The following is a 15450-nucleotide window of genomic DNA, read 5'->3' as shown; positions in this document are numbered from 1 at the left end:
CACAAACATGTGCTCCAATGCTGATACCAACTGCATTAGAGAAAACAGGTATCCCAGCTACTGGCCAGAGGAATACTTCTTTAGAATATGTTATATTACTATACTGGACAATAAATTCTCTCGTATGGGAACTATATAATGCAGCAAAAGACATGTGCACTAATGCTGAAACAAGCAGCCTCAAAGAAAACAGAGACCTACATGGGGCTCCCAAGCTATTAGCTAGACTAGAGGATCATTGCTTTAGAACATTTAATATTACTGTACTGGGCAATAAATTCACACTAAATCCACACTTATGGGAATTATGTAACAATGCAGCAATAAATCAGACACATGCTCAAATGCTGATACAAGCAACATTAAGGGAAGCAGAGATCCACATGTGGCCCCAAGCCACTGATGGTTACTTCAATGATTGATATAATATAATATATATAATATTATTATAGTGAGAAAAAATGAAAACAAAACCAGAATTTTAGGCATACCATGCAAAAGTATGTCGCAAATAGCTTTAAAGTATAACTACCTTCTATTATGTAGGAGGGTATTTATTAGGGTAGTTGATTCACAATAAATTCAGACTTATGGGAATTATATAATAACTCAGCAGTAAATCAGACACATACTCAAATGCTGATACAAGCAACATTAAAGCCCTTGTTGTTTTAACTTTGGATATTAAAAAAAAAAAAAAATTCTGCTATTAAATACCTTATACAGCCCACTTCCTGTTTCTTGTCTGATAAAAAGCCTAGGCTTATGACATCATGTACAGCTCGCTCTCTCACTCTCGTGAGAGTTTGCAGGAAGGGAGGGGGATGAGTCATAATAGGGCCAATGAGAGCTGCAGATCTGCAGAGCTGGAGGTGTGCCTCTGTGTGTCTGTGCAAATCCAGGAAGTGAACAGGCAGCAGCTTCAGCTGCCCACAGTTAAAATGGCTGCAGCCAGACTCCATTGAGGGAGATTTCTGCAGCATATTTGGCAAGTACAGGATCACAGTATATATAAAATAATATGCAAAGTGGTTGGAGGGAAGCTTCAGAATGGCAAAGATGTTTTTATTACAAATTATGTGAGCAGACTGCAGTTCCTCTTAAAGGGAAGCAGAGATCGACACGTGGCCCCCAAACCACTGATGATTTAGAACTTGTAATATTACTATAGTTGGCAAAAAATGGAAACAAAACCTGAATTTTAGAATTACTCGGGCATACCATGCAAAAGTATGTAGCAAATAGTATAACTACCTTCTATTATGTAGATACACTCTCTGTCAGGAGGGTACTTGTTGGGGTAGTTGGGAGAAGTAAAAATTCCTCCATCTGTGTATTTTGTCCACGTTCCACACTGTAAAGCTTTCTGTCCTTCTGGAGGTGTCTGTTTGTCTAAAAAGAAAATCACAAAAATGTAATTTGTGACCCAAAAAAAAGAAGGGAAATTTACACTGCATTTCCATTTTTATCTTTTTTTAGTAAGAAAAAAAAAACTGTAGCGGTAACGTCCATACCCAACTTACCTCCTACTTTTTTTGTTGCCCAAGACACATGCAGAATAAATAGACTTGTTACAACTGCAATAAAAAAAGGCATATTAGTGTTTTGATGCATTTATGGGTGCTTTCTATGGCATTACGGGCTATTTTAATAGACATTGGGGGTTATTTACGAAAGGAAAATCCACTTTGCACTGAAAGTCCACTTGGAAGTGCAGTCGCTCTAAATCTAAGGGGTAGATCAGAAATGAGGGGAAGCTCTGCTGATTTTATCATCCAATCATGTGCAAGCTAAAATGTTGTTTTTTTATTTTCCTAGCATGTCCCCCTCGGATCTACAGCGACTTTACTTCCAAGTGCACTTTCAGTGCAAAGTGGATTTTCCTTTCGTAAATAAAAAGATTTACCCCATAGGGGGTTATTTACAAAAGGCAAATCCCCTTTGCACTACAAGTGCAAACTATTAGTGCAAAGTGCACTTGAAATTGCACTGAAAGTGCACATGGAAGTACAGTCGCTGTAGATTTGAGGGGGACATGAAAGGAAAATAAAAAAAAGCATTTTAGCTTGCACATGATTGGATGATAAAATCAGCAGAGCTTCCCCTGATTTCAGATATTCCCTTTAGATTTAAAGCGACTGCACTTCCAAGTGCACCTTCAGTGCAATTTCAAGTGCACTTGTAGTGCAAAGTGGATTTGCCTTTCGTAAAGAACCCCCATAGCTGTTTAAAACAAATCTTTTAATCGGTTGAGATTTTCAGCACACACACACACACACACACACAAACACACACACACACTGGATTGTTAGCAACTGCTCTGTAGTATACCAGCCACGCTTGCAGGATATAGAGTATGTCTGATATATGTCAGACAATGCGTTATGTCTCACTGACTCTGCCACCAGATAAGGCGATGTGTGCCACCTTGGCACGCTCATCTACCCAAAGTCACCATCCAGAAATTCTAGTTATAAAAGTAAGCAATGTAGACGAGGTAGCTTTTTGAATAGGGCAAAGCCATTTGATATATAAAAAAAAGAAGCTTACAATTCACATAGGTGGCTTTTCTTACATTGTAGGCTGCAGAAGCAAGAACAGCAATGGGAAGACAGCAGCATCAAAAGACCAATATATTGACACACAGACTGAGCTGTCCTTGGTCCTTAATGAGTTATGGAAATGAAGCTTCTTAATACACACACGTTTAAGAGCCTCTGAATTTTTAATAGAGTCAAACTGACTGTCCTAGCGATTTTAATGCAGTTCTTTACAAACACAGGCGCTTTTGATGAAACTAAGCTGTCATTTGCCTCCCCCCCAGCAATGCACAGTACATGCACAGCTTTATCCTATAGAAGAGCACTTTGCTGTGTATAGGGTTTACTAATCACTGCAGAAGAGAAAATGACACTGTTATACCTCCATCCACCACCACAGCAAACCCCCCCACCGACTTCACATGGTAAGCATAAGGAGGGAGTTAGGCTACATCTCCAGAATGTCAATGTATGGCCAAGCAGAAATATACAGTAGAAGCTTCTACTTGCATCACCTTTGTCCTCAAGCTTGCTGCCAACATCAATATCCCATAAGAACAGACTAAAAAAAAAAAAAAAAAAGAAATGACAGCAGCAGCTTTTTTTTTTTTGTTGTTGCTGAAATTGTGCTTGCTTGCTATTCAAAAGCTGATCAAGTCTTTTAGCTTTAGAAGAAAAGAGAAGTATTGTGCAGCAGCAAATCTGCAGCTAGACATACTCACTGTGAAACAAACTGCGCCCATGGACCATGTCTGTTCCTTACACAAGGGGCTTCGATCTCCACTAATTCCATTTAGATACGGGAGGACTTCCAGTGCGGGAGGGGGCAATAGGATGGATTAAAAAAAAAAAAGAAGAAGAAAAAAAAAATACACAAACAGGAATCACCACTTTCCTCTTTAAAACGGTTCAAGTAATCACCATGATCGCCTATAGGACTAAAATGTCTCTAAACGCTGCATTCAAAACACTAGATGACATCTCCAAGACAGATCCCCAGGGCTCTGCAACAGATCGCCATGGATGGGTAGCAGGTCACTTTCCTTCATAGCCCCCCCACCCACCCACCCCCCAAGGAACCTTGTCAAAGGAGATGTCAAAGGAACAATCGCAAAGCGATGTGATCCTTAGTTTGGGGGGGAACCAAAGCCAGATGGAAGCCTTCACCCGCTTTACATAACAGCGTTTCCTGGGTCTTTCCATGCATTGAAAGGATTAATGGGTCCGTCATCTGCTCTCTCTGGTCGCTCCACCTTTGCAATCTTCTGAAGGCAAGCTTTACAAAAATAGGGATTTAATAATATTTCTGGGATGAAATCCGCATTAAAACAGTAAAATCCCTCGGCGTGGAGCAGATCCAAAGGCTCTGTTTGTTGCATAGTATCAAGCAGCGAATAAATAGGAATATGACAAGCCGCAGCAAAGACCCCCCTCAGCAAGACCACCACCAATCCAGAGATGTCAATCCATACATCAGCGCTATCCCTTTGCAAAGAAATCAGTTCTTCTTCTTCTTCTTCAGGCTTACATGGAAGCCTTCAGCCGACAACTCCTTTTAATATTCACAGCACAATCAAACTTTACTAGTTAATCTCTTTTCCATATTGCCTGGATTTCTGCTTCTTCTCAGCAATCCAGTGTACATGAAGACCTGGGGGCCAAGAGAAGATGAGGAGCCAAAGACACAACATGGTTGGCCATGGCTAGGACTTCTTCCAAATATATATATATAAAAAAAAAGTCTTCCAAGGGTAGATTGGGAGTTGAGCAAACTGCAGATTCAAGTAGACATCCTGATGTTTCTTTGGTTGCTTCTTGAAACCAGAATGACTTTTTTTTAATTATTATTAACCAGCCTGCTTGTAGACCATCAATTGCAGAGAGACAAGCTCCTTTACAAGATGCACCAGTCTGCTTGTGTGATTCACCAATGCTGCAAACTACAGCACTCTCAGCAGCTCACCACTGAAAGCGACGCAAGTGGCTTTGTTGCATATGATTGAAAGAGGGAGGGGAGTGAGCTCTGTTCATTATTTGACTCCTATCTACAAAAAGATTAGCTATTCAATTCAGTTCCTGCCTTGCTAGAATATATTCTCTGTAGGATGCAAGGCAAAATGATCGACTTGGGCTATGAAGGAAGATGTTTAGGTTTTGTATACATTCTGATTATGAAATGTATAAATATATCATCATTGTTGTTTGTGTCTTCTTGGAATTGCATATGATGTATGGAAACATGGGGAAAGGGAAATCAATATTGTGCTTTATTAGAATACATAAATTCAGTTAATAGCTAGTCATATTTCACTGAGATTATTAACATGATGTAAAACGAATGCTGTTCTCGATCAGTCGATTGATAATGATTTATTCAGATATTAAAAATTAAAAATACTCAATAACATTTTGATATTCTTCATTGTCATTAGATTTTTTTTTATTGAAAGTTGTAATTCGACAATGGACTATGATTGTATGATTGCCAGGAGAATTACTGAACATAGAAAGGTTCAAGGCAAAAAAAGCTAGTAATTGTTAGCTGCTGTTTTCTTGACATCGCGATTCGTTTCGTACGAATTTCCGTACATTCGGGGTGATCCGATATACGAATTGCCATGCTTCAGAATTTTTTACGAAATTTCGTTTACGGAATTCGGATCCAAATTCCGTTACAACGGAAACATGACTGGTGTTTTGTTGACCAATCAGAGGTCTTCTTCTGCTGCTGAGTGAGGGTTGGGAAAATTACCTTTTTAATATGGGAGTGGGAGACTGGTACTGGTAGTCGATGGGAGATTCAGAATCGGACAAAATAAGAATGTTTGTTAATTACGATTATTCGTTATGATGAAGTTAAAAACCCAGGAAGTCAGCACAGCACAGAGATGATGGGAGCCCCTCACAATGAGCATAGCACAGGGATGGGGGAGCTCCTCATAATGAGCACAGCACAGGGATGGTGGGAGCTCCTCATAAAGAGCACAGCACCGGGATGGTGGGAGCACTTCATAATGAGCACAGCACAGGGATGGTGGGAGCACTTCATAATGAGCGCAGCACAGGGATGGTGGGAGCCCCTCATAACAAGCACAGCACAGGGATGGTGGGAGCCCCTCATAATGAGCACAGCACAGGGATGGTGGGAGCCTCTCATAATGAGCACAGCACAGGGATGGTGGGAGCCCCTCATAATGAGCACAGCACAGGAATGGTGGGAGCCCCTCATAATGAGCACAGCACAAGGATGGTGGGAGCCCCTCATTATGATAAATTTGAAAAAATACAAACAATTGTAATCGTTATGAAAAGTTAACGAACCTAACGAAAATTAATATTTGGTACGAATCCAAATTGAACTTCGGACACGAATTACGAAATACGAATTAACGGCTAATACAGAATGAAACTAAACAAATTTATTGACGGTTCACATGTCTAGTTTTCACTAGGTTTCTAGAAACCTGCATATTGAGGTGCATTCCGAACTGACGTCAAGCACAGGTCAGCCAATTCCCATTGGCTGACCCTTTCCAAAAACGCAGCCGCTGAAAAGGGCACAGATGTGACTTTAATGCAGAGAAAAGACCAGTTACCAGACCTGAACCTAGTAGCCCCCCCCCCCCCCCCCCCACCTTGTGTCTTTATACCCCACCCCATGTTGGTTTGGTGTTCACCGTAGCATTTGCAGTGGCAAAGCAGTGTAGGACTGGCCATAGAGGGGCCATAGAGGGATTACTTTGATGCAATTGGCCAGCTTAAGCATATATTGCAATATGTGTGAACTAAAAATCCCCATTTTTCATTGCGTAGTTTGCTGGAATGGTACAAAGCAGTGTGCAGAGGGTCCATCCAGAATTTGTTCTGCAAACTGCAAAACGTGCTATAGCCAAAAGATGACTATAACGCAGACCTCAAATGCCAGGAGGGTGTCCATGCATGTCCTCCCATACTCCTGGCATGCGTGCGGCGCGCTCTGTGATCGCCTAGTCCTTTGGGCTCAGTTGATCACAGAGCAGGGTAAAGGGCCAATCACAGTGGGCCTTTACCACGTGATCAGCTGTCATCCAGTGACAGAAACTGGTTACCGGCTTTTTTTTTCTTCACGCTATCAGAAAAAAGCCAGTAACCAGCTTCTGTTAGAGGGACATCGGTCTCCTAAGTGCCAACCAGTGCTGCTAATCAGTGCCCTTCAGTGCTGCAAGTTCTTGACCATCAATGCCATTAGTACTGCTAATCAGTGCCCATCAGTGCTGCCTATCAGTGCCACTCATCAGTGCCCATCAGTGCCACCTAGCAGTGCCACCTATGCGTGCCCATCCATACCGCATCATCAGTGCCCATCAGTGCCACCTTTGCAGTGTCCATCAGTGAAGGAAAAAAATTACCTGCTTGCAAAATTTTGTAACAAAATATGAAAAACTTTTGTGTTTTTTTTTTTATCAAAGTTTTTGGTCTTTTATTGTTTGTTTAGCAAAAAATAAACATTCAGCGGTGATTAAATACCATAAAAATGCCCTAATTGTGTAAATAACAAATGAAGAAAATGATAAAAATGTCATTTGGGTACAGCGTTGCTTGACCACGCAATTGTCATTGAAAGTGTGACAGCGCTGAAAATTGGCCTGGGCAGGAAGGGAGTATAAGTGCCCAGTAAGCAAGTGGTTAAAAACACATAGGTGTGAACCTAGGATAACTGAACAGTACACATGGCGGTTCAAAGGCTGCATTTGACCTGCTTTGTGTTGCACTGCATTTAGTTGCCATATGACCTATTACTTTTCAGAAAGTCATGGGTTTATCAGGAGCACCATGGTATCAGATCACAGGGATAGGTAACACTGTTAAGGTACATCAGGCAGCTTACTGCTCTTCTATATTTTACTGGTACTACCTTGATTTTTCTAAACCTACTAAAGGCCCTTGTACACACGGTCGGCTATTCCAACCGAAAATGTCCGATCGGACCTTGTTGTCGGATAATCCGACCGTGTGTGGGCTTCATCTGACTTTTTCCATCGGAATGTCTGACCAACAAAGTTTGAGAGCTGGATATAAGAATTTTCTGACAACATGATCCGATCAGACTTTGTCCGATTGTTTGTAGAGAATTCCGATCGGACAAAGTGCCATGCATGCTCAGATCAAATTCCTAGACCAAAGCTATTGGCTACTAGCCTGAACGTAGTCCCGTCATAACTAAATAACGTCATCACGTTACGAACGATCGGATTTTCCGACAACTTTGTCCGACCGTGTGTATGCAACACCAGTTTCGGACAAAATCCGTCGTACCAAATCCGACGGATTTTGTTGTCGGAATGTCCGACCGTGTGTACAAGGGCTTAAGGGAATCCATGTCCTCTACCCCAAATACCACAGATAGTTGCAGAGATACATACATTAGATCAAGTAACACAGAGGTTAATTTACTAAAACCGGAGAATTTAAAACCTGGTGTAGCTGTGCATGGTAGCCAATCAGCTTCTAACTTCAGCTTGTTTAACCAGTTGCCGACCAGCGCACGCCGATGTACGTCGGCAGAATGGTACGGGCAAGCAAATGGGCGTACCTGTACGTCCCTTTAAATTCGCCGCCCTGCTATCGGGAGCGCCCTTCCGGCGGCGCTCACGCGCCGGTCGGGACCCCCGTGAGTCCGGTCGCGGGACCCGCGGACTCGATCGCCGCGGGCATACCCGCGATCGTCTCACGGAGCGGCCGAATTAAGAAATGCCGTTGTAAACAGCATTTCTCCATTCTGCCTAGCAACTAGTGACACTGATCTCTGCTCCATGTGATTGGAGCAGGGATCAGTGTTCACTAAATTAAAGCCCAGCCCCCAACAGTTAGTAACACACCCCTAGGAACACTTAACCCCTACACTGCCACCCACTGGTTAACCCCTTCACTGCCAGTGTCATTTACACAGGAATCACTGCATTTATATAGCAGTGATTGCAGTATAAATGACAGTGGTCCCAAAAATGTGTGAAAAATGTCCGATGTGTCCGCCATAATGTTGCAGTCACAATAAAAATCGCTGATTGCCGCCATTACTAGTAAAAAAAAAAATATTAATAAAAATGCCATAAAACTATCCCTTATTTTTTAAACGCTATAACTTTTGCGCAAACCAATCAATAATGGCTTATTGCGATTTTTTTACCAAAAATATGTAGAAGAATACGTATCGGCCTAAACTGAGGGAAAAAAATGTTTGTTTATATATTTTTGGGGGATATTTATTATAACATAAAGTAAAAAATAATTTTTTTCAAAATTGTCGCTCTATTTTTGTTTATAGCGCAAAAACTAAAAACCGCAGAGGTGATCAAATACCAACAAAAGAAAGCTCTATTTGTGGGAAAAAAAGGACGTCAATTTTGTTTGGGAGCCATGTCACACGACCGCGCAATTGTCAGTTAAAGCGACGCAGTGCTGAATCGCAAAAAGTGGTCTGGTCTTTGACCAGCAAAATGGTCCGGTCTGTAAGTGGTTAATTAACCTTTGACAAAAAAAAAAAATGGAAGCTCATTTTTTTATTTATTAATGAAAATCTGTGAGAATTTCACAATTGTGGTGTATAGTCATGGTGCAATGTTGAGAACTCTCAAATGCATGAAGAATCAAAAATAATAACCAAAGATTAAAAAAATAATAATAATTTTCAGCAACCAGTGCTACCTATGATCCATCATGGTAAATTTCAATGCTGCTGTTTGCCTTGCGTGCCAGAGAACCTTATCCTAGCACTGTATAAATATGTGTGAAAAATGTCCGATGTGTCCGCCATAATGTTGCAGTCACAATAAAAATCGCTGATTGCCGCCATTACTAGTAAAAAAAAAAATATTAATAAAAATGCCATAAAACTATCCCTTATTTTTTAAACGCTATAACTTTTGCGCAAACCAATCAATAATGGCTTATTGCGATTTTTTTACCAAAAATATGTAGAAGAATACGTATCGGCCTAAACTGAGGGAAAAAAATGTTTGTTTATATATTTTTGGGGGATATTTATTATAACATAAAGTAAAAAATAATTTTTTTCAAAATTGTCGCTCTATTTTTGTTTATAGCGCAAAAACTAAAAACCGCAGAGGTGATCAAATACCAACAAAAGAAAGCTCTATTTGTGGGAAAAAAAGGACGTCAATTTTGTTTGGGAGCCATGTCACACGACCGCGCAATTGTCAGTTAAAGCGACGCAGTGCTGAATCGCAAAAAGTGGTCTGGTCTTTGACCAGCAAAATGGTCCGGTCTGTAAGTGGTTAATTAACCTTTGACAAAAAAAAAAAATGGAAGCTCATTTTTTTATTTATTAATGAAAATCTGTGAGAATTTCACAATTGTGGTGTATAGTCATGGTGCAATGTTGAGAACTCTCAAATGCATGAAGAATCAAAAATAATAACCAAAGATTAAAAAAATAATAATAATTTTCAGCAACCAGTGCTACCTATGATCCATCATGGTAAATTTCAATGCTGCTGTTTGCCTTGCGTGCCAGAGAACCTTATCCTAGCACTGTATAAATATGTTACTTTTCTAAATACCGAACTGTTCCATATTCAAGTGTTCCTTTGGAGGAAGTTATCTATAAAGGAAAACATATGGTAAAACATATGTTTTGCTATATACAGTAATAAGCAATAGTTTTAACTGCCACAAATGGCTTTCATTCATGATAGCTTGCTTACTATTGTGATCTGTGGTTGGCTACAGATAATCACATGGTACAGGGTGCCAGGTACCATGTAATAGCTGTGAGCCAATCACAGCATCACAACAGTAAGTAAGCTGTCATGAATGGAAGCCATTCACGGCAGTTTTGCTTACAATGTATTCATATGATCACTACAGTTGGTCATATCGATGTCATGATATCTGTGGTCACAGGATCACTTCGCTGAGCCCCCCCGGGGGGCGAGCATGTGTGCTACGACGGACGACAGTACATCGGGGGCCCTGCAGCTGCCGCACTCTTGTCGAATATGTACTGTGGGTAGGTGGCAAGTGGTTAAAGTGTAAGTTCACCTTTTCAGAAACAAATTAAAAGGTGAAGTAATACTTTACAACCTCTCCAGTTACAACTGTACTTACCCCCGTGGGTAATGAGCTGTCAGTGCCCACACAGCCGGTGTGCCAGTCCATGAATTTATAATCTCCATTCTTCTTCACCTTCTTTCTGTAGAGCTTCTGTGACAGAGAAACTGATTGTCAGCATATGATCGATTTAACCAGGCTCAGACTGGCCATAGGGCACCTGGGCTGGGCCACATGTCAGGGGCAGACTGGGCCAGGGATCAGGGTGGCAATTGCACCCCCAGCAGCCCTGATGCTCCAAAAAAGACTGCAGCTTCACTCATAGTACTAGCCCTGGCAGAGACCCAGTTCCACTGGTTCCACTGCTGGCTAACACTGCTGAATACCACTGTCTGCTTGCTAGGACCGCCTTTGCGTCTAGCATTTAGTGATGTCATGTAGTGCAGAGAGAGGCTTCAGCATTCAGAGTGGAGGAGGAAGTAAATTCCTTCTCCTCCTCCTTCTTCTAGTGCTCAGCTACACCCACCTCCTACAGCCTCTGTTCAGAAAGGGAAAAGAAGTAGATATGAGAGTCTGAGATGAGTCTGGAGATGGAACCTGAAGGGCTGTCATGAGTGAGCCGGGCAGAGATGCAGGGACAGAATGTATGGCAGCTGAGCTGGTGCTGGACAACAGATGACACCCTCAAAGCTATAGAAAGGGGAGGAGGTCACATCCTTAGTTCTCAGGGGTTCATGCTGGGATTTGTAAACCGTGCTGGGATGTGACCCCCAAAAGTGAAGGACTACAGGTCCCAGCATGAACCTCTGAGATCTAAGAGGTCCCAACCTTAGATCTCAGGGGTTCATTCTGGGGTTTGTAGCGCCTCACTTTTAGGGGGGGTCACATCCTTAGAGCTCAGGAGTTCTTGCTGGGACTTAAAGTCCTTCACTTTTGGGGATGTTACCTCAAAATTGAAGGACTACAAGACCCAGCATAAACCCCTCAGAGATTGATGATGTGACACCCACTCCCAAATCAAAAAGATGCTGGCTGCCATAGAGGGGATGACCCCAGGCACCGTGCAAGAGATGCAGGACAATTGTCCTAGGTGCCCAAGCTAGTGCCCCCCTGCCAGGCAAGTCAGTGGAGCCAAATTCCAGCATTGGGCTCCAGGACACAGGTCGGTTCACACCATGTTCAGGAAGAGACAGTAGGCTAGACACGTGCAGAACGGAAAAATGTATTACTAAATTCCTTTTGGAATTTGTTTCGTTTTTTGTGTTAAATAATTCAAAATTTTCAGAGCAATTCAAATTTGGATAATTTACAAAATGTCTAAAGAATAGCTGGTTGTTAAGGAGCGGGCCAGGAAGCCGGCCTCCCTGTCCCTAACAACCAATGACTTATCAGCTGTCAGTAGGCTTCCCAGCTGAGAGATTAAATGTAAACAAAAGAATGTTGGTAATAGAAAATTCTAAAAAAAACTGTGTTGGGTCCCCCCCTCCCATCCATACTAGGCCATTCGGCTCTGGTATGGATTTTTTTTAAGGAAAAACCCCATGCCAAATAAAAAATAAAAATGGTTTCCCCCCCAAAATCCATTCCAGACCCTTATCCGAGCATGCAGCCTGGCAGACCAGGAAAGGGAGGGGGGGGGGTGTGCAAGCACCGCCGCACTCCTGAACCATACCAAGCTACATGACCTCAACATGAGGGTGTGCTTTGGGGGGGGGGGATTTGGTCATTCATAGATTCGGATGTATCCGAATCCCTGAATTAAATAGTAACGAATTTAGTTGAAATTCAATTCATTTAGTTTCTATTATTGGTTTTATAACTAATTCCAAATTTTCGGAACAATTCGAAATTCAGATCGGCTACGAAAAATGATCAACCGTTTTGAATTCTCTGTGAAGAATAGCTGGCTGTTAAGGAGCAGGCCAGGAAGCCACATCCTTGACAACTGATGACTCATCTGCTGTCTCCGGCTTTCCTGTCGAGAGCTGAACTGTAAATAAAAGAATGCCGGCAATAGAAAATAAAAAATAAAAAACAGTGTGGGGCCCTTTGGGTCTGGTATGGATTTTAACAGGAACCCTATGCCAAAATTATTAAAAACAGTGTGGGGTCCCCCCAAAATCCATACTAGACCTTTATCCGAGCAGGCAGCCTGGCAGGCCAGGAAAGGGGGAGAATGAACGAGCTCCCCATCCCTCCTAAACCATACCAGGTGACATGCCCTCAAAATAAGGGGGTGCTTTGGGGCAACATAGGGCCCCACCCCAAAGCCCCTTGTCGATGGGGACAAGGGCCTCTTCCCCACAGCCCTGGGCATTGGCTGTGGAGGTCTGCGGTCTTATCATAACCTGGAAGCCCCTCTTTAAAAAGAGGGCCCCCAGATCCTGCCCCAACATGTGAATGATTATGGGTACATAGCTAGTTAAGAAACGTCACATGGCAGAGCAGGCAGATGGCTGGAGTGTTCGAGAAGGCTGTAGGTTTTTCTTTCTTTTCCGGGTCCAGCAGTGCGGCAGGCATCGTGACTGATGATTGATTGTTTCTTTACTCACTTTTTACCCTTTTTTGGTAAATGGGTAGGTGTACTATGTACCCCATACTCATTCATATGGGGAGGTGGGATCTAGGGACCCCATTGTTAAAAGGGGGCTTTAAGATTCTGACAAGCCCCCCGCCTGCAGACCCCCACAATCACTGCCCAGGGTAGTGGAGAAGAGAACTTGTCACCAAGGTGCTTTAGGATGGGGGGCAAAGCTTCTCCTGTCCCAAAGCACCCCCTCATGTTGAAGACATGTCGCCTGGTATGGTTCAGGAAGGTGGGGCCATTTGATCATCCACCCCCTTTCTTGGTATAGATTAAGGGGGCCCTATGCTGTTTATTTCGGTATTTTCTATTGCTAGCATTCTTTTATATACATTTCAGCTCTCAGCAGGGAAGCCCGCTGACAGCTGATGTGTCAGTGGTTGTTAACGATGTGGCGGTCAGCTTCCCGGCCCTCTCCTTAACAATCAGCTATTCTTTACACAGAATGTGAATCTGTCAATATTTTTTCTCAGTAGGCACCAGTATTAGGTTTTTGGCCTCCTTGTAGTCTGGAAGTTTTTTTGTTAGTGTTTGTTCTAGGTTCTGCTGGGGCAGGCTCAGCTACTTTCCCCTGCATCCCACTGAACTCTGGGATAGAGTGGGCAGAGGAGCTTTGACCCTGGCCTGGATATTCATGCCTCTTCAGCCAATCTCTGGTCAGGGAAGTGAGTGACCAGCAAGAGGAAGAGAGGGGTATAATCAGGCTGGAGCCTGTAAAAGCTTGCTCTTGTTCCTGGGGGAGCAAGCCTGAAGGCTGAGACACCCTGGTGAGACTACCTACAACTTCACAGAATTATTTTTGGGGTCCCAACTCCTGCTTGGGCTGGGGAACCTCTGGTCTAGCCTCCTGAAAGCATGCAGAAAGCTCATCTGAGAATCCAGGACACATGCAACAAGTACAGAAACTGACTGATACTGCAGGGGGCAACACAGTATACAGGGCACAATGAGTAACTGCCATGTGGATTCCAGAGACTTTTCTTTGCCAATTTGGGAGAGCTAACAGCAGTACATCAAGGATTATACCCAGGGCCGGACTGGGAATAAAAACCAGCCCTGGAAAAAATTTCATACCAGCCCCATAGCATTATTACATTATCGTATTCACACCCCCCTTACATCAGTGACCCCTCCTCAGACTGGCCTGGTGGCGCTGTCATTGACCTCCTCTCAGGTGCATAATGCAGGGCTCAGTCAGTTGGCTCCAGTTTTATCCTACGGTCTCCTCACCACAGTCCACACGTGTCTGACGTCTTCCATGACCCCTATCCCAGTGGTGCTCCCATTCTTGACAGAGGTTGCGGACATAAGATACAAGAGATGGTTAGAGACTGAGGACATCATATCAAAGCTGGTAAGAGACTGCAGGCATGATACAGGAGATCAATGCAGCCTCACCAGTTCCCATCAAATGTAGCCTCACTGTGCCCATCAAATGCAGCCTCACTGTGCCCATCAAATGCAGCCTCCCTGTGTCCATCAAATGTGGCCTTATTGTGACTATCAAATGCAGCCTTATTGTGCCCATCAATGCAGCCTCACTGTGCTCATCAATTGCAGCCTCACTGTGCCCATCAAATGCAGCCTCACTGTGCCGATCAAATGCAGCCTCACTGTGCCCATCATTGCAGCCTCACTGTCATGAGTGCTGCCTCACTGCCCATCATTGTAGCATCACTGTGCCCATCAAATGCAGCTTTACTGTGCCCATGAATTCAGCCTCACTGTGCTCATCAATGCAGCCTCACTGTGCTCACCAATGCAGCCTCACTGTGCTCACCAATTCAGCCTCACTGTGCTCATCAATGCAGCCTCACTGCCCATCAATGCAGCATCACTGTGCCTATCAAATGCAGCATCACTGTGCCTATCAAACACAGCTTTACTGTGCCCATGAATTCAGCCTCACTGTGTCCATGAATGCAGCATTGCTGTGCCCATCATTGCAGTCTGTGCCTATGAATTGAGCCTTACTGTGCCCACCAATGCAGCCTCACTGTGCTCATCAATGCAGCCTCACTGTGCCCATCCATGCAGCCTCACTGCCCATCAATGCAGCATCACTGTGCCTATCAAATGCAGATTTACTGTGCCTAACAAATGCAGTTTTACTGTGCCCACCATTGCAGCCTGTGCCTGTGAATTCAGCCTCATTGTGCCCACCATTGCAGCCTGTGCCCATGAATTCAGCCTCACTGTGCCCACCAATCCTGCCTGTGCCCGTGAATGCAGCCTCAATGCAGTGCCCACCATTGCAGCCTGTGCCCATGAATGCAG

At 43.4% G+C, this 15450-nt stretch overlaps 1 protein-coding gene across 2 annotated transcripts in view; it reads right to left on the bottom strand.

The window, feature by feature from the left end:
• NETO1 (neuropilin and tolloid like 1) overlaps positions 1-4683 on the bottom strand; it is a 270444-nt gene extending 265761 nt beyond the window's left edge. The window contains exons 1-3 of one of the 2 annotated variants that reach the window (XM_077492376.1): positions 3263-4683; positions 1524-1577; positions 1255-1392 (exon numbers count right to left, since the gene is read on the bottom strand). In XM_077492376.1, the coding sequence (XP_077348502.1) occupies positions 1255-1392; positions 1524-1577; positions 3263-3290 (220 nt within the window). In that variant the 5' untranslated portion in view covers positions 3291-4683. The remainder of the gene's footprint in view (positions 1-1254; positions 1393-1523; positions 1578-3262) is intronic. The other variant, XM_077492375.1, reaches the window with a different exon arrangement.
• Between the last annotated feature and the right edge of the window lie 10767 nt (positions 4684-15450).

Source organism: Lithobates pipiens, unplaced genomic scaffold (assembly GCF_037356315.1).
Source record: "Lithobates pipiens isolate NorthernLeopardFrog02 unplaced genomic scaffold, aLitPip1_a1.2 Scaffold_19, whole genome shotgun sequence".
Taxonomy (NCBI): domain Eukaryota; kingdom Metazoa; phylum Chordata; class Amphibia; order Anura; family Ranidae; genus Lithobates; species Lithobates pipiens.
Note: the sequence above shows the minus strand (reverse complement) of the source record. Positions and strands in the feature narration are given on the sequence as shown.